Below are 18,934 nucleotides of genomic sequence, written 5' to 3'. Positions count from 1 at the left end.
TTACTTAATGTTCTATTGTGAATTATGTGATAGTTTTACATGGGAGAACATTAGGTTTACATTCATCCCATTGTATATCATTTCATTGCCATGGTTACAACCCCCTCCATGCATCATCAACCAACCAAAGGGTATACACTACAAACCTGCCCCCCGGTCGTCAATACATAGCCCCTCTCCCTCTTTGGTTCTAATGTCCCCAACTGCTCCATCTCTCCACATCATCATCTCTGCCTCCATCTCAGGCATCACTGCTTCTGTGGGTAGGGTCTCGCTCTTTGCTCTTCTCCCTTGATGGTCCCAGGGACCTCCGCTCCTAAACTGAAAAGTTAATCACTCCCCTCTTTGCTACAAAGCATCTACCTTTACACTTCCAACTCTCACAATCAGTCCTGATAACAATTATTCACTGTTGTATCACAAAAGACCTATCCGTGTGTCCTTTCATCAGCCCTGCCTAGACAGATTGGATACTACTCAGTGGAGATTCTACCTTCCTCCACGCCCTCTGGATCTAGGTTCCCCCTTGAAAGCTTGTAAGCCAGTCACTTCTTAACCCCATTTTGGGTAGCCAATGTCCAAGTTGCCCATCCCTGTCTACCCTGTGTATCGAGGGGGTGCGAACGATCCTTGCTGTCAATATTTGTTCCCTCTTTTGAGCTACTGCATCCGTAGGTGTAGGTCAAGTTCCTCAAATTGTATCACATTACTCTTTTTCTTCTTTCTTCTTCTAGTTGAGCTCTGATCATCCAGCCACTGAAGCCAGGTCAAGTGGGTATTATCTGCAAGTGTGGGTGTTCTTGTGCATACGCCCTCTCTTCTTATCAACTGGACGCTTCACTCTCCACTCTAGTCCTCTGTGGCTATGTCACTGACTCTGGGCCCAAGAGTCCCCAGGTCTTGCCACACTGCTGGCCAGCCAGGTCTCCACCCGGGTTCACAGGAGTCTATTGAACGTTGTAGGGCTTAGCTTGCAGCTTCATTGCTGTTTTTCCTTCACTTCCCCTTATCGGTGAAGAACGTGGTCACCAATCAGAGCGTGTATTCCCACTAAGTCTTAGTCTTGGAAGGGGGTTTGCACTGAGGGGATCTGACCACTTGCCCTGATGTCTCCTGGGCAAGCAACTTGCTTGTTTTTGTAGTTAACAGTTGGTCTGCCTCTATTGTTTTATATTTTTCCTGTAGGTCTTTCTTTCAAGAAGTATCTTCTGTTCTTCTAGCCACTCCAGGCTGGTCTGCTCATCTTTTCAAGAGGAAATTTCCCATCTCTGAAGATCTGGATGTGGTTTAGGTTTCCACCTATAGTCTTATGTAATGCAGAGGCTCTGCAGGTAGCCTCCCTTTCACTGGGCGTGTTGTAGCCCCATTTTAGGTATTCCAATCAGTTATAGGCAGAAGACGGACTTATAAGCTTTCTATGGTGATGTTGCTTGGCTGTCTTTTGAAACTTGGTTTCCCTTGCCTACCATTGTAAAATGGACACTTGAGGTGGGGAGAAAGGAATAGCCAGAATCATCACTACAAAAGGCTTGTTAAGTCCATCTTCAGCCTATAACTAATTGGAATACCTTAAAGGGGGCTAGAAGTTGCCCAGTGAAAGAGGCTTCCTGTGGAGCCTTTACATTGCACAAGAGCATAGGTGGAATCCAGAACCCCATCCAGAACCGACTGAGGTACGAAATTTCCACTGGAAAGGACGAGTAGACCAGCCTGGAGCGACTAGCAGAACAGAAGAGACTTCGTGAAAGAAAGATTGGTAGGAAAAATCCAAAACAATAATGGCAGTCTGATTGATTACTACAAGAACAAGAAAGCTGTTTGCCTGGGAGCCATCAGGGCAAGTGGTCGGGATCCCTAGAACAAAACCCCTTCCAAGACTGAGATTCAAGGGGAATCCTTGATCAGGTATGTGGTCTGGCTGGTGACCACACTGGTCACCAATTAGGGAAGAGGGGGAGAAAACAGCAATGAAGTTGCGAGCTAAGCCTGACCACATTCAATAGACCCCAGTGAACCTGGGTGGAGACCTGGATGGCCAGCAGTATGGCAAGACCCGGGGAATCCTGGGCCCAGAGGCAGTGACATGGCCACAGAGGACTAGAGTAGAGAGTGAAGCGTTCAGCTGATGTGAAGGGAGGGGAGATGCATAAGAACACCCATACTTGCATATAGTATCCACCTGATCTGGCTTCAATGGCTGTATTATCAGACCTCGACTAGAAGAAGAAAGAAGAGGGGGAAAAAAATAAGAGTAACCTATTACAATTTGATGAACTTTACCTATACTTATGGATGTAGTAGCATAAAAAAGGGAACAAATCTTTACAGCAAGGATAACTTCCACCCCCTCGGTCACAGGGTTGACAGGGATGGGCAATATAGACATTGGCTACCCAAAATGGGGGGGTGGGGGGGAGGGTGCGGGAGGTGTCTATAAAGGTAAGAAGTGACTGGCTTACAAGCTTTCAAGAGGGAGCCTAGTTCCAGACTGAGTCGGGGAAGGTAGAATCACCACTGAATGATTTCTAATCCGTTGGGACCAGGCTGGCAAAAGGAAATAGGGATAAGACTCTTGTGGTACAATTGTAACTGCCATCAGGTCTGACTGTGAGGCTAGGAAATATGGAGGTAGATGTTTTCTGACAAAAGGAGGAGAGTGATTAATTTTGCAGCCCAGGAGTGGAGGTCCCTGGGACCATCAAATGAGAAGAACGGAGAGTGGGACCCTACCCAGAGAGGCAGTGATGCCAGAGATGAAGACAGAGAAGATGACATGGACTGATGGAGCGGCTGGGGACACTGGGCTCAAGGAGGGAGAAGGACTGTGTGCTGGAGGCTGGAGGGGGCGGGCCTTGTGGTGTACCCTTTGGGGTTATATGATGATGCATGGAGGGGATTATAATCATTGCAATGAAACAAAATATGATAGGATAAATGTAAAGCTGATGTTCTCCCATGTAAACCTCACAATAAAAACTTATATATATATAAAAACTATCATTTTAAATGATGTCTAGAAGTGTAAGGCATAGTTGATAAGAAATAAAAGTATTAAAATATTAAAAAAAAAAAATGAGACTAGAGACTGAGGAGGAATATCACAATATTAGAAAACTAGAGTCCATAATCCTGATCAAATAACCCTGCATCGGCCCTAGAGCTCAGAAAAAATTGGAAAGGGCTGACAAGATTAATGAATGAGCCAGAAGACAACTACTTGAAGAGCTAACAAGCACCCATCCTGATGAGACCATATGAAGGTTTTCAGCATGTGTCAGATGCTAATCAATGACAACCTCTGTAGACTTTTGAACACATTTGGTCCTTGTTGCATTCTAAAAGGGCAGCAACATTCTAAAGAACAAGATTAACTGGGTGCTTCAGGAAACTCAAAGCTCTTTCTAGTCTCCCCCCAGAGAACGAACCTTTAAATTACCAGGAGAGCAATGCAAACACCTGAGTCTCTCTTGGCAGTCTGGTCAGAAGCTGCTTCCTGAAAGCTTACCTTGCTCATGGCAGTCAGGGCAGGGTCACAGGCAGCATCAAGATCCTGAACCAACAGCTGGATACTGCTGGAGATGACACTGCAAATCAAACAAATCCAGTGAGCACGTCACCTTGAAAAGGGACTTTCTGAAGACTGGCAGAGCCCTACCCTGATATTCTAGGCACCTGTGTAAAAACTGAACGCATCATTTCACCAGAAAAGCTCACGTTTTATTGTAAAGGGAATTAATGAGAGTGAAGAGGTCATCCTGGTTCTTTCTTCATTCCTGGCAGCTGTCCTAACCTTACTTGAGTGTGTCCTTGTCTAGTTAGGACACAAAATCCCCTGACTAGTCTCACCCTAAGGAGCCCCGGTGGTACAATGATGTTGTTCACAGCTGCAAACTGAAAGGCTCACAGTTCAAACACACCAAACAGCTTCGTGGCAGAGAGGCCTGGCAATCTGTTGTTATAAAGAATACAGTCAACCCAGTCCTATGGGTGGCTCTGTCACACAGAGCCACTATGAGTTGAAAATGGACTCGGTAGCACCCAGTAACAAAGCTTCCCTAATCACAACCCCAGAATTTGTCTTCTCTCTCCCTCCAAATATACGTTTCCCCAAAATGTTTACATCAGAAATGGGGGGGTGGGGGGGTGGTTAAGAGAAGAAAAAATGACCTAAAAGGAGAATTTTAATTTTTCCACAACCAGTGGTTGATGCGAAAGCAGGAGCCTGGTGCATCTCTAGCTCATCATATGCTATGTGGAACAGGAGCGGCCCATAACAGCAATACTAGCAGGGGAAGACACAGTCCAAGAAGACTTGACTGCATGAAGTATCACATCAACTTCGTGGATTTAAGTGTACTGTCTACCCACCCCCGGGGAGGGAGGGACAGACGGACGGACAGGCGCAAGCGCGCAAGCATGCACACACCCCACCCCCCACACCTAATGGTTAAAATCATAGTCTAAGTAAGGCACTGGAGGTGGAGAAGGGCCTCAGTGGATTTAGAATTCAAGGGCAGATGGAAGTCCTTGTGCCTGACCTTCCCACAGGGATGACCAAGGAGGATTTCTTCTCTTTGATTACCCTGGGTGTGCAACAAGAAAGGTCCTTTAAAATACCTTTGGAAATGTTATCAGGAGGGACCAGTCCCAGAAAAAGGACATGTTTGATAAGGCAGGCTCATCGAAAAAGAGGAAGACTCAATGAGATGGACTGACACCGTGGTTACAATGGGCTCAATCGTCACAGCAACTGAGAGACTGACACAGGACAGGTGGTCCTGTTTGGTTCTGTTGTGCACGGGACTGCTATAGTTGGAGCCGACTTGATGGCACCTAACAACAAGCAGCTGCATCTGGGGAGACAGAACAGGATGCAGCTGCCCCAACTTTTTCTCAGTGGTCAGTGGAGAATAATCCTGATTGAACACACCTCCCACCGCTGCTGAGTTGATCTGATCACAGCAATCCGACAGGGCACAGGAGAACTGTTTCAGGGGGTTCTGAGGCTGTAAACCTTTACAGAAGCCAAAAGCTACATTTTTCGCCTCCAGAGTAGATGGGGATTTGAGTTGCCAACCTTTTAGTTAACAGCCTAATACTTAACCCACTGAACCACCATAAGGCCCTGGAAACCTGTTAGGCTCTATACTATCCTAAAGCCAACAAACAGTCTGGGACATGCTGCTTCATGAAGGACTGAGGGCAGGTGCTGGGCAAAGAGGGCGAGTACGTACGTGCTGAATGTGTCCATTTCTCCCGTCAGATTGATGCGCTCAGTCAGGCTTACATCAACCTTTTCTTTGAGTTTTTCTTCTAGCTATTAGAAAAGAAAAGAAACAAAATCATGTTCAATGACTCTTCCAAGGAGTTCCACAGTGATACTAGTTTGATAATTCAGCGATAGTTCTAGGCATTTGTCTTGATTCATTTAATTCTCATTTAGTTCTAATCTTGACTCATTCAACTCTCAATGAAGACGAGGCTATCATTATTCCCATTTTGCAGATGAGAAAATGGAGACTCGGAGATAAAGCAATCTGCCTAAGATAGTAAGTGATAGGGCTAGAACTAAAACTTCCTCCACAGCCTGTGATGAGTTGTACACTGTACCTTGAACACTGTACTATTTTGTTCAGTACACAGTAACAACTAATTTCAGTCATTTTAAAAAGATTTTGATTTTACGACATCTCCTGCCCCATGAACTACATATTGGTGCATCAATTTGTTAAAACATTTCTTCTATTGGTATTCCGTCAATTCCTGGAGCCTTGCTTTTTTACAAAGACTTATAACTTGGACTTCTTTCTTCAATACCATTGGTTCTTAATCATATGCTACCTTTTGAAATGGCTGAACATGGACCAATCCTTAATGGTACAGTGAATTTCTGCATTCCTTCCATCTTCTTTTGATACTTCTGCATCGTTAAGTATTTTGTCCATTGTTGTTAAGTGCCGTGGAGTCAGTTCTGACTCAGAGTGACCTGGATAAGGGCTTCCAAGGAGCGGCTCGTGAGTTTGAGCAGCCAACCTTATAGTTCAAATACTATAAGCCAAGCCTTGAATTTTTTCCTTAGTTCTGTCAGTTTGAGAAATGCTGAATGAAACTTTTGGTTTTCTAACTCCAGGTCTTTGCACATTTCATTATAATACTTGCCTTTTTTTTCCTTAAGCTGCCTCTTTTACTTCATCATTTCTTTCAGTTTAGCTACTCTATGTACAAAGAGGAAGTTTCAGAGTCTCTTCTGACATTCATTTTTGTCTTTTTCTTTCTTTCCTGTCTTTTTAATGATCCTTTGCTGTTGTTAGTGCCATCAAGTTGGTTCCAACCCATGGCGACCCTGTATATGGTTTCCAAGGAGTGGCTAGTGAGCTTGAACCACCAACCTTGTGATTCAAACTGACTTTGCAGTCCAGCACACTAACCCACAGCACCACATCAGGACTTCTTCATATTTGAGATTCTTATGTAATCCCACAACTCTTCTGGTCTGTAATCATTAGTGCTCAATGTGTCAAATCTGTTATTGTTTTAATTTTCTTCAGCTTAACCTGAACTTGTACATGAGCATTGATGGTCTGCTCCACAATCAGCCCCTGGCCTTGTTTCGGCTGATGATACGGGCTTCTCTATCTTTGTACAGATGTAACCAGTTTGATTCCTATTTAATCCATCCAGTGAGGTCCACATGGACAGTCACCATTTATGTTATTTCTTCATTAAAGAACTCTGAGGCCTCTATCTTGGAGGTCCTCTGAGACAATGTCAGCCTTTCCTGGGAGTTCTTGGTACTACAGGGATTGCTGTCTCTGACTCCAAGGTCAAACCTTTATAGGCCACTCCCTGTGTAACAAAGTATGACCAGGTCTCCAGAACATGCTACTGCCTCTACCTCTGCTTGGCATAACCACAGTTGTGGAATCTTTGGAGGGTCTTCCTGTATTCCTGCACTGGCTCATGGGAGATCTGAATTTCACTGCCTAAACTATAATTTTTAATTGTCTTCCTATAATCTAAGATACCCTGGTGACACAGTGGTTAGACTGCTCAGCTGCTACCTGAAAGTTTGCAGTTCAAACCCACTAGTCACTCCATAGGAGAAATATGGGGCAGTCTGCTTTCACAAAGACTTATAACCTTGGAAACCCAATGGGGCAGTTCTACTCTGTCTGTGGGGTCACTATGAGTTAGAATCAACTTCATGGCAGGGATTTGGTCTGTAAATAATAAATCCAAAGTGGGGTGAAAACCAGAACCTTCCCAAATTGTTTTGTCTCTCTTGCCTTAAGTGAATTTCAGACTAAATGTGAAAAGGAACTTCTAATCCCACATTCAAGGCTGAAAGTTATTCTGGGTCTTCCTTCTGTTAAATCAGTTCACTGAACTACTGCCATCTGGGAGATCCAGAAGAGGTATCGGTCTTTCCTGTTTCACAGTTCCTGAACGTCAGCATCCCAAACAATGGTTATTTGTTTAGGCAGATTGAGGATGCTATGTAAATTTCAAGAGACACATAAAATCCCAAAGGATTTTGCTTAGTTTAGTAACACTTTTGAGAATGCAGTAACTGGTGTGACTGACTCATCACCACCAAAGGCTGGGTCCCAGGACCATTAAGTTTGTTTCTGCTTTTCTCCAACGGGTGACAGTGCTACTGACCTACTTTCAACAGGACATGGCCTTTGAGTGGCTTATGCAACCCTGAGAAGGAGACCAGTCATGCTTTCTTGTCCAGTCCCCTTTGTAACAAGGACCTTCGGAAAGATGGCTGCTTGGACAGTCTTCTGGCTGGACAGTAAGTTTTCCGCTGTAGGAGGCAAACCCATCTGCCCAAAGTTGACACCGGTAGCCTTGTTAGGGCCCCTCCTCTTACCTATTGAGCTAAGCAGCCCAGACAGTTCAAGAAAAAGAGATGATGATGGGGCGGATTGGGCGGCTCACCTGCTGGGTGGTGGCCAGACAATACTCTGCTGTGCTCAGGATGCTGCAGACAAGACAGAGTTCCTCTAGAGTGAACTTGGCTACTTCGGAGCCCTCCTTTTCCTTGAGGAGGCTGCTGATGGTCAGCCCTCCACTGCTGCTTGTGGTTCTGAAGAAAAGGAACAGGAATTAGTCAGGCTGGAACTTCTAATTTGCTTCCTCACAACTTAAGACAAAGAAAAGGGGAAAGGCAACACTGGCCATGGCCCAACTCAATTCATGTACAATAAGTCCTCTTCCTACTGACCTTACCTTGACTATCATCTGTTTAATTTCTGACCAGCAGAAAGAGGAAGAGCCAACTCCAGGAGTCCACCAGTCATCATAGTAAATCAAATGACCTGGAAACTCACAGAAGTCTTAGGAACTGATGCTCTCTTTAGTTTGGAATTTCCTGATTTGCAGAACTCATTTAGGATCATCTCTAGCACAAAAGTCAGTTCCCCAATTGTTAGACGCCATTAAGAAAACCCTACCCTTGTGCAGAGGGATATATGTTATGCTTGTAGAGGGATGCAAAAGTACATGTTAAGACAAGGTTCCTGCCCCAAACCTGATTGTCCAAGGAATCAGAAAGCACCAAACACCTTTTTCAACTGGACTAATCAAGTGCCCTTAAATTAACAATGCAGTTATACAACTTCCTGCTATCTCTAATTCTTAAAAGAAGATAGGATTTACCTTAAAAATTTAAAACTTAAAAATGATACTTAAAATAACAATTGACATTAAAACTACGCATTTTTACTGGTAGTCAAAGATTTAAAGATTTAATTTCTAGTGCTAACTAAGGGTGTGAGGAAAGTGCAGCTCTCGTGCAGTGTACTTTGTTGTTGTTGTGTGCTGTTGAGCAGATTCGCATGCCTGCTGAGCCTGGATGACAGAGCAGAACTAGCCCACAGGGTTGTGTATGCTGTCATTCTTATGGTAGCAGACTGCCAGATCGCTTGTCCCTTGGAACTGTCTGGTGGGTTTGAACTGCTGACTTTTCGGTGAGCAGTTGAGCACTTAGCCATTGCAAGATCAGGGTTCCTTAAGTTGTACTTAAAAACAACAATGACAACAGCAACAAAAAATCATTGCCACTGAGTCAATTCCAACTCACAGTGACCCTACAGAACCGAGTCAAACTCCCTACAGAAGTCTAAGCCCGTAAATCTCTATGGAAGTCGCGAATACCACATCTTTCTCCTGTGGATTGGCTGGTAGGTTAGAACTCCCAAGGACCTCTCAGTTAGCCAACCACCAGGGGTCCTAATTGTTGTTGTTGTTAAGTGCCATTGAGTCAGTTCTGACCTATAGCAACCCTGTATAGGGTTTCCAAGGAGCAGCTGGTAAGCTTGAAGCACCGACCTTGCAGTTCAAACGGCTTTGGAGTCTGGCGCATTAATCCACAGTGCCACACCAGGACTGCAGGGCCCCTAATGAGGGGTATTAAATAGTACAGCCTTTCTGGAGGGTGTTTTGGCAGCATGTTTCAAAAGCTTTAAAAAGCCTTCAGACTGTGGCCCAGTAGTTCTATTCAGGTCAAGAAGTTGATCTGAGGATTGCCCGATAACTGAAGTAGTGAGCCTAATCTCAACGGTCAATTTTAAGAGAACAAGTGAGTGAGTTTAGGTTCCTCTGTATGTTGGATTGCCATGACAACATTAAGTTGAGGTTACTGATATTAATGCTAACTATCTGGAGTCCTGGTGGGGCACTGTGGATTAATGTGCTGGACTGCAAAGGTAAGAAGTTCAAGTTCACCAGCCACTCCTTGGAAACCCTATACAGGGTCACTACGGGTCAGAACTAACTTGATGGCACCTAACAACAACAACAACCACCCCTATCTATGAGTTCTGGTATGGCATTGTAAGATAAGCACTGGGCTGCTTAACCATAAGGTAGGTGGTTCAAATCCACCAGCCAATTCTTGGAAATCCTACACAGGGTCCCACTAGACAGCACTTAACAATAACAACAACAATGGTCTATCTCAAGAAGCCTTGATTATGTAGTGGGTTACAAGTTGGACTGCTAACCATGAGGTCAGTAGTTTGAATCCACCAGCCTCTCCACAGGAGAAAGATGAGGCTTTCTGCTCCCGTAAAGAATTATAGCCTCAGAAGCCCTATACAGAGTCGGAACTGACTCCACGGCACATAACCACCACCACCACCATCCTATATCTAAGGAGCCTAGGTGGCACAGTGGGTTAAGCTTTAGGCTGTTAACCTCAAAGTCCGCAGTTCAAACCCAACAGCCACTCTGCAGAACTATGACGCTGTCTGCACCCGTAAAAATTTACAGTCTCAGAAGCCCTAGATAGCAATTCTACTCGGTCTATAGGGTCACTGAGTCAGAATTGGCTCAATGGTGATGGATTATCCTCTGTCTGGCCTCCAGATCATTCTCTGAGCTTCTCTTCCCTCCTCTATGACTCGGGAGGCTGACCTCTAGGATTTGTCAGCAGGCACCCTGGCTCTCTGGCTTCCTGTTGGTTTGGCCAATGGGAGGAAGCCCCTGCAGAAGGTCAGCGAGAAGAGACAAATCTGAGTAATAAGCAGGCCTCCTGCCCACTCTCTGCTTCAGTGTGTCCTTCTGTGACTACAGTCTCTTCCATAGCCTGAGTTCCAAGGTGGTAACAACTACCCACCAGTATTCAGATGCTTCCAAACCCTCTGAGGGTTCCTTTCACCCTGTCACCGTTTTGTGAATAACCTCTTTACTAACCAGCTGAGTATGCCCTTGGTTTCCTGCTGGGACGCTGACTAATACACACAGGAAAACGCTCCAGGGGCTGCGCTAAGTCTACATGAAAGCAGCAAGGTAGACAGCTGTGAGCAGCAGGACAGTCTCCACTCCATTAGACAAACACAGCAGCAGTGCATCCCCAACACTCACCGAAGGCCTGACGGGTGAGACTAGAGGTGAGGTTTCAATCCTGCTTTGGGTTTCTCCATGTTTATTAAGCTACAGTGAATGTGTATTAATTTGACAAGCAGGACTAAGGTTACTAAATTTTTTAAATTAACTTTTATCATATTCAAAGAAATTCTCATTAGTGAAACAAGTCTGTCACTTCGAATCTCTTGCAGAGCAGAGGGATTTTCTTTTCTTCTAAATAATGTAAAACTCCCATAAGTGACACAGTTCAGTAACAATGGAAGAAACCAACTCGAGAATTGTTGAATGTAGCTACAGAGATGATTTATAAATACTAAATTAGGACATATTACTTAAGGTCTTATTCTATTACAATAAAACTTGCAACACAACCACAGTGGCTATAAAACCCTAGTCAAATGATGCACTTATTTCAAGTCATGGTGGTGGCGGTGTGCCGTTGAGTCAGTTCTGACTCCTAAGTGACCCTGTATAGGGTTTCTGAAGTTGTAAATCTGCACAGGAGCAGAAAGCTTCACCATTTTAAGTCATATAGAACAATATTTGAGTGTCCCAGGAGAGTCACTCTAACTGTGACCTGTGCTATGCAACCCTTCCCCTAAGCCCCATCACATCTTTCAGCATTAGACCTACCAGCATAGCATGATGAGCACACCAGCAGAGAGAAAAGCATAGTCATACCTCCTATCCAACTGGCACTTAGCGCATACTCTGAGTGGCTGGAGTGAAAGAAGTGGTCCATGCTATTCAAAAGCTATTTCCATTAGCTCTTTCTTTATGCCAAGTGCCTATATATAAATGAAATACAGACACAATGGGACTGAGTCCCTTGTGGTAAAATATGGCCTACACTGACAGCCATTTGGGCATTTCTCTAAAACTCTCCATCAGCTTTGGAATTCCATAGAGAAGAAATCATTTCAGACTCTTAGAAATTCAGTTAACAGGGTTTTCCTCCTCAGCAGTTCAGCAAGCACTTCGATGCGGAGCTCTTTACAGATTTCCCATAGTTAGGTCTATTTAGAATCCTACTTCCCCACTCAAAGCATGAAGAACAGGACTCACTTGGGCAGGTTGCCGGAGAGGATTTTCCCAGCATATTCCCGGAGGTACTTCTGGAAAATCGTGGTCAGTGCTATCATTGGCTCCCCAGTGCTGAGTTGAGAGCACTGCACCATGCATTTCTTGTAGTAAACAAAGAGGTCAGCGCAGCTGGGGAGCACAGCGCCCCCTTCCTCAGTGTTGGGCTTCGGTAGGCCCTGGGCTTTAAAATCAGCCACAAACCTATCTATCAGCTCTCCAAGGTTTCTAGAAGAAAGAAAAAATAAAATGTTATTGAACTTCAGGAAACATACAGCAAAAGCACTTATTTGCAATGCATATACAAATTACTGTCATGCTTAATCATGCCTCAATTTTTTTTTTTTAATTTGAAATTGGACCCACTGTTATCAATACCATTATTGACATGGACAGACATTTCACTAAAGAAGACATTCAGGCAGCCAACAAACATGAAAAAATGCTCAAAATCATTAAGAGAGATGCAAATAAAAGCACCAATGATATATCATTTTACCCCCGTAATAATAACAAAGTTCACAAAAACAGAAAACGACAAATGCAAGTGAGGATCTGGAGAGACTGGGACCCTCTTGCACTGCTGGTGGGACCATAAAATGGTTCAACCATGGTGGAAAACAATATGGTGCTACCTCAAAAAGTTGCAAATAGAAATACTGTATGATTCAGCAATTCCTTGGCTTATATCCTCAAGAAATAAGAACCATGGCACAAACAGATCTATGCACATCCATGTTCATTTCAGCATTATTCACAACAGCAACAATTATCCACGCCCATCAACAGAAGAATGGCTAAACAAACTTGATAAATGCACACTGTGGAATACCATGCAACATTGAAAAATAATACCTGTGAAAGACCTCAAACATGGATGAACCTGGAGGACATTATACTGAGTGCAATTAGTCAATCACAAAAAGACAAATACTGTATGAGACCACTGTTGAATAAAAGTTAAGACAAAGTTTTCTTGCTAAAAGAAACATTCTATGGTGGTTACCAGGGGTGGGAAGGAAGGAAAAATTATTGATGGGCACATGTTAACTTGGGTGATGGGGTAGGCAATACACAACAAAGAGGAAAGATGAAGGTGGTGGAAACCCCAGGGAGGAGTGCAAGAGTTTAAGTGAACTGACGGAACATGGCAGGAACTGCAATCACTATAACAACACCAAGTGTATGGTCTGTTGAGTGTGGGACTGATGATCTGTTCTGTAAACCTTCACTCAATTCACAATAAAAATTTAAAAGAAAACTGAACCAACTGTTATCAACATCACTATTATTACCCACCACCACCCTTTCTACAATAACAGCAGCAATAAAACTTGGCATTTAATGCTTTGTATATATATTTCAATTTATATATTGTTAACGTATAACATATTTCAAATACTACACAAACAGATGTGACCTCCTGTGAGGGAGAAGGCATCACTGGCCCCTCTAACAGATGAGAAAAGACCTAGAGAGTCTGTCATACAATTTGGTAGCTGAGCTAACCCTAGACTCTATGATTTAAGAAAGTATGAGGGGCTTTAAAAAGTTCATGGAGAAATAGAATTAAAAGATAATGAAAGTTTCCATGACCTTTCTGAAGTCCCCGGCACACTGGTCCTATTCGGACCCAAGCCATGGTATTTTCAATAACCTTGTATGCATATGGAAGCTGGATAGTGATTAAGGAAGACCGTAGAAGAATTGATGCTTTTGAGTTATGGTGTTGGAGGAGAATATTGAAAGTGCCATGGGCTGCCAAAAGAACCAACATCTGCTTTGGAAGATGTACAGCCACAGTGCTCCTTGGAGGCCAGGATGGTCAAACTTCGTCTGTCATACTTCAGACATATTGTCAGGAGGGACCAGTCGCTGGAGAAGGATATCATGTTTGGTGAGGTGGAAGGTCAGAGAAAAAGTGAAAGACCCCCAACGAGATGGACTGACCAAGTGGTAGCATCGATGGACTCAAGGGTGGCAACGGTAGTGAGGTTGGCCCAGGATCAGGCAGTGTTTCATTGTGCTGTGCATAAGGTTGCTATGAGTCGGTACGAACTCGATGGCACCTACCAACACCACCATTTGCCACTGCCATAAAGAAAGAATTCTTAATAATGACAATGATCATTTAACACTTATGTATCTGCCTCAATGCTTTGTAAACATAATCTCATTGAACTGCGTCAATGCTTTGTAAACATAATCTCATTGAACTTAATTTGATCTTCTCAGACTTTATTTATACTTTGCTTACCTGCTGCACAAGACCTCTATAAAGTGTTCAAGAGCAAAGATGTCAGTTTGAGGACTAAAGTGTGCCAGTAACCTCATATGCATGCGAAAGTTGGACAGTGAATAAGGAAGACCATACAAAAATTGATGTATATGAGTTATGGTGTTGGAGGAGAATATTAAAAGTACCATGGACTGCTAAAAAAAACAAAACAATCTGTGTTGGAAGAAGTACAGCCAGAGTGCTCTTTGGAAGACATCATGGCCAGACTTTGTCCCCATACTTCTAACATATTATTCGGAGGGACCAGTCACTGAAGAGGGATATTATGTTTGGTAAAGTGGAGGGTCAGAAAAAAAGAGGAAGACCCCCTAAGAGATGGATTAGCACAGTTGCAGCAGCAATCAGGCATAGCCCAGGTTGGCCCAGGACCAGGCAATGTTTTATTCTGTTGTGCATAAGGTTGCTATGAGTCGGTGTCAACTAGATGGCACCTAACAACAACATCATTATCCTTATTTGCCTAAAGCAAGAGCCATAAAAGTTAAGTACCTTGTTCAAGGTCATATACCAAGAAAGTAGGGGGGGGTTGGGGTTAGACAGGGAGGCGGCCCAGATTCAAAACCAAGCAGCCTGGCTCCAAACCTCATGCTTTCCACCACTCTACCAGTGCTGTTGTTAAGTGCCACTGAGTCGGTTCCAACTCACAGTGATCCTGTATCGGGTTTCCAAGGAGGGGCTTAGGGGCTGGAACTGTCGACCTTTCAGTTAGTAGACCAGTGCAGATCCTACATAGCTACTCAGCAACTCTACCATTTAACATGTGTCACCATTTAAATGACTCTACTTAAAAAGGTCTGGGTGTCAGAAAGTAGTTCAGTATCAGGCACCTTCATCTGTCCAAATGGATGCCAAGACTAAGAGAAACAGTCTAACACTTTTCTCCTCTTTTAATGTTTGTTTTTCTTAAAATTTTTCAAAGGAATAAAAAATCTTGGGAAAAGGGAGGCTGGCTACGGGCAGCTCCAGACTTGCCCAGCCCTAGTGATGGCTCCCAGTGAAGCCTGATGGCATCACCCTAGGTCACAGTGAGTCATTGGGGGCTGGAAGCTAGCAGGCTGTATTAGCTGTTCTCCCAACAGTTGTGCTCTATGAAAAATGTGAGCAGTCCCCACCACTCTTGACATTTTGCAACTTCTGAGGCTGCTGTCTAAGGCTACAGGAATCCAGCTGTGCTTTTTAAAATGTATTTATATAAAAGGAAGGAAAAAAGACAAAAACCACACACAGTATCAATTAGCAGGATGAGGAGTAAATTGACATTTCACTCAAGAGCTTTTGTTATTGAAAGTTGATAGTATCCAGATGCTCTGCCCTCAGCACTGCAGGCCTACTCCAGGTCCTTTTGTCTGTGGAGATAGTCAGGATGCAGGAAGGAAGTCATTAGCTGACCTGGGAATGCTCACTCACTCCCTGATCACCACTCAGGGTGAGTAACCCCTCAGCTCTCTCACCTCTCCTCCACGGTGATGCTAGGCTTCAGCCAGGCTCACCTTCCAACTCCACCTGCCCACCTGTCCCCCTGACAGTGTGCCACCTCTCTTCGGCAAGCTGTTCTCCCTTCACCTCTCCATTCATGCTCATCCCAGGTTTCACTTAAGCAACTCCTGCTCACACCAATCCTCAAGTGAGGGCTGTGAACTTCCATCCTCCAACACACTGGCACCATACACTGTCATACTTTCCTATGCAGAGTAAATGTCAAATATTTGAGAAACCTGCCACCATTTTTCCATTTTGGGCCTACAAGATGGGCTATGCTAAGCAATGGTACTCTTTTACATTGGACTCTGGTATGATATTAGAGTTCTTCTTGAGATAGGGCTCTTGAGATAGCCTATCTATCAAAAGGTGGAAGCTGCAATAGTAGATTATCATAAGCTACCTGAGAGTATGGTTAATGTTTACGTTACTTCTGCTCCCCGCTGGCCCGCCCCTCATGCTCATCTCCATGCTCATGTTCAATATGTACTTGGTTGATCTGCTCCTAGGGAATGGGGATGGAGGAGAGGAAAGAGCATGGTGGGGATGGTGGAATGGAGGAGAGCATGCAACAGACGGCAAAAGAGTCAGCTGAGTCTTTGGTCTCAAAGTCTAATCTCTCCAGATTTCTAGTGCCAACTCAAACAGAGGCCGGAGCTTGGAGTTTTTATTTAATCACCCCTCTACTGCCCTAGAAGCTGGAGTCCGGCGTCTTATTCAGAGTCAACCCGATGAGTAAGACCAGAACCTAATCATAATCAAAGAACATAAAGAAAATCTTGACTTAAAAAGAGAAAACTCTTTAGATCTTCAAAGTTTTGGAGAATGTCTCCCAGGTTACCTTTGACATGTTCTCTGGTGCAGATGGTCCAGTGGTGAAGATTTTTGTTTTCTTTACACTGAGGTGCAACCCATACCAAAAGCTGTGGTCTTTGATCTTCATCAGTAAGTACTTTAAGTTCTCTTCCTTTCAGCAAGCAAGGCTGTATCATCTGCATTTCACAGGTTAATGCGTCTTCCTCCAATCCTGATGCTACACTTCTCATATAAATCAACCTGTCAGATTATTTGCTCAGTATACAGAGTGAACAAACACCTTTCCTAAGTTTAAACATTCAGTGTCCCCTTGTTCTGTTCAAATGACTGCCTCTTGGTCTATGTCTAAGTTCCTCATGAATAAAATTAAGTGTTCTGGAATACTCATTCTCTGCAGTGTTGTCCATATATTGTCATGATCCACACAATCAAAAGTCTCTGCATAGTCAATATAGCACAGGTAAACATATTTCTGATAATTCTCTGTTTTCAGTCAAGATCCAATTGACATCAGTAATGATATCCCTCATTCCACATCCTCATCTAAATCTGGCTTGAATCTCAGGCAGCTTCCTGTCAATGTACTGTTGCAGAAATTTTTTAATGATCTTTAGCAAAGTATTATTTACATGTAACATTAACGATATTGTCCAACAACTACTGCATTCCATTGGGACATCTCTTTTTGGAATGGGCAGAAATATGGATCTCTTCCAACCAGTTGGCCAGGAAACTGTCTCAAATTTCTTGGCATATATGAGTGAATACCTCCAGTGCTGCATCAGTTTGTTGAAATTTTTCAATTTGTGCTTTGTTCTTTGTCAATGACTTCAGGGCACCTTGGACTTCTTCCTTCAGTCTCACTGGCTCTTGATCATATGCTACTTCTTAAATGGTTGAACATCAACCATTTCTTTTGAGTACAGTGACTCTGTGTATTCCATTTTGTTGTTGTTGTTGTTTTTAATGTTTTATTGTGAATTATGTGATCGTTTACAAGGGAGAACATTAGCTTTACATTCATCCTATTGTATATCATTTCACTGCCATGGTTACAATCCCCTCCATGCATCATCAACCAACCAAATGGTATACTCCACAAGCCTGCCCCCTGATAGTCAGCACACAGCCCCTCTCTCTCTGGGTCTAGAGTTCCTAGCTGCTCTCCCTTTTGAAAGCTTGTAAGCCAGTCACTTCCTGTCTTTGTAGTCCCCCACCCCATTTTGGTAGCCAATGTCCAAGTTGCCCATCCCTGTCTACACTGTATATTCAGGGGGTGGGAATGATCCTCGCTGTAAAGATTTGTTCCCTCTTTTGAGCTACTTACATAGGTATAAGTCAAGTTCATCAAATTGTATCAGATTACTCTTTTTTTCCTCTTTTTTCTTCTAGTTGAGCTCTGATCATCCAGCCATTGAAGTCAGGTCAAGTGGGTATTATCTGCAAGTGTGGGTATTCTTGTGCATATGACCTCTCTAATCAGCTAGATGCTTCATTATCCACTCTAGTCCTCTGTGGCTATGTCACTGACTGGGCCCAGGAATCCCCAGGTCTTGCCACACTGCTGGCCAACCAGGTCTCCACCCGGGTTCACAGGAGTCTATTGAACGTGGTTGGACTTAGCTGGCAGCTTCATTGCTGTTTATCCCTCATTTCCCCTTATCGGTGACCAATGTAGTCAACACTCAGAGCACATATCTGCTGGTGTATTCCCACTGAGTTTCAATCTTGGAAGGGGTTTGCCCTGAAGGGACCTGACCGCTTGCCTTGATGTCTCCTGGGCGAGCAACTTGCTTGTTCTTGTAGTAATCAGTCGGACTCCCGTTATTGTTTTGTATTTTTCCTGTCGGTCTTTCTTTCAAGAACTATCTTCTGTTCTTCTAGCCACTCCAGGCTGGTCTGTTTATCCTTTCAAATGAAACTTTTCCACCTCAGAAGATTCTGGACAGGTTCAGGATTCCACCTATTGTCTTATGTAATGCAGAGGCTCCGCAGGAGGTCTCCTTCACTGGGCACATTGTAGCTCCATTTTAGGTATTCCAATCAATTATAGGCAGATGATGGACTTACAAGCTTTCTATGGTGATATTTCTGGTTATTCCTTTTTCTCCCCATCAAGTGTCTATTTTATAATGGTATGCCAGGGAAACCAAGATTCAAAAGACAGCCAAACATCTTAACATTATTTCCCCACTTTTGCCCATTCCAACCATGCCTCAATCCCTGTATCCCAGAGCCCTGTTGTTCCAAGGTTGTACATACATCATTATTTACCTCTGTCTCACTTGGCCCCTGCAAACCTGCCTAATTGTTTTCCCATCCACCTTGTTCTTCCATTCCCCGCCCCCTTCTTCTGTACTGCCTTCCTCCCCAGCATTCAAACTA

The 18,934-nt window shown here is 43.8% G+C and overlaps 1 protein-coding gene across 2 annotated transcripts in view; it reads right to left on the bottom strand.

The window, feature by feature from the left end:
- VPS53 (vacuolar protein sorting 53 homolog (S. cerevisiae)) overlaps positions 1 to 18,934 on the bottom strand; it is a 186,502-nt gene that overhangs the window by 33,415 nt on the left and 134,153 nt on the right. For both annotated transcript variants that reach the window (XM_006863219.1, XM_006863218.1), the window contains exons 14-17: positions 11,941 to 12,183; positions 7,945 to 8,092; positions 5,235 to 5,317; positions 3,506 to 3,584 (exon numbers count right to left, since the gene is read on the bottom strand). In XM_006863219.1, the coding sequence (XP_006863281.1) occupies positions 3,506 to 3,584; positions 5,235 to 5,317; positions 7,945 to 8,092; positions 11,941 to 12,183 (553 nt within the window). The remainder of the gene's footprint in view (positions 1 to 3,505; positions 3,585 to 5,234; positions 5,318 to 7,944; positions 8,093 to 11,940; positions 12,184 to 18,934) is intronic.

The sequence above is a fragment of the Chrysochloris asiatica genome, unplaced genomic scaffold, assembly GCF_000296735.1.
Source record: "Chrysochloris asiatica unplaced genomic scaffold, ChrAsi1.0 scaffold00054, whole genome shotgun sequence".
NCBI classification, from domain to species: domain Eukaryota; kingdom Metazoa; phylum Chordata; class Mammalia; order Afrosoricida; family Chrysochloridae; genus Chrysochloris; species Chrysochloris asiatica.
This window is presented reverse-complemented; position numbering and strand designations above follow the sequence as displayed.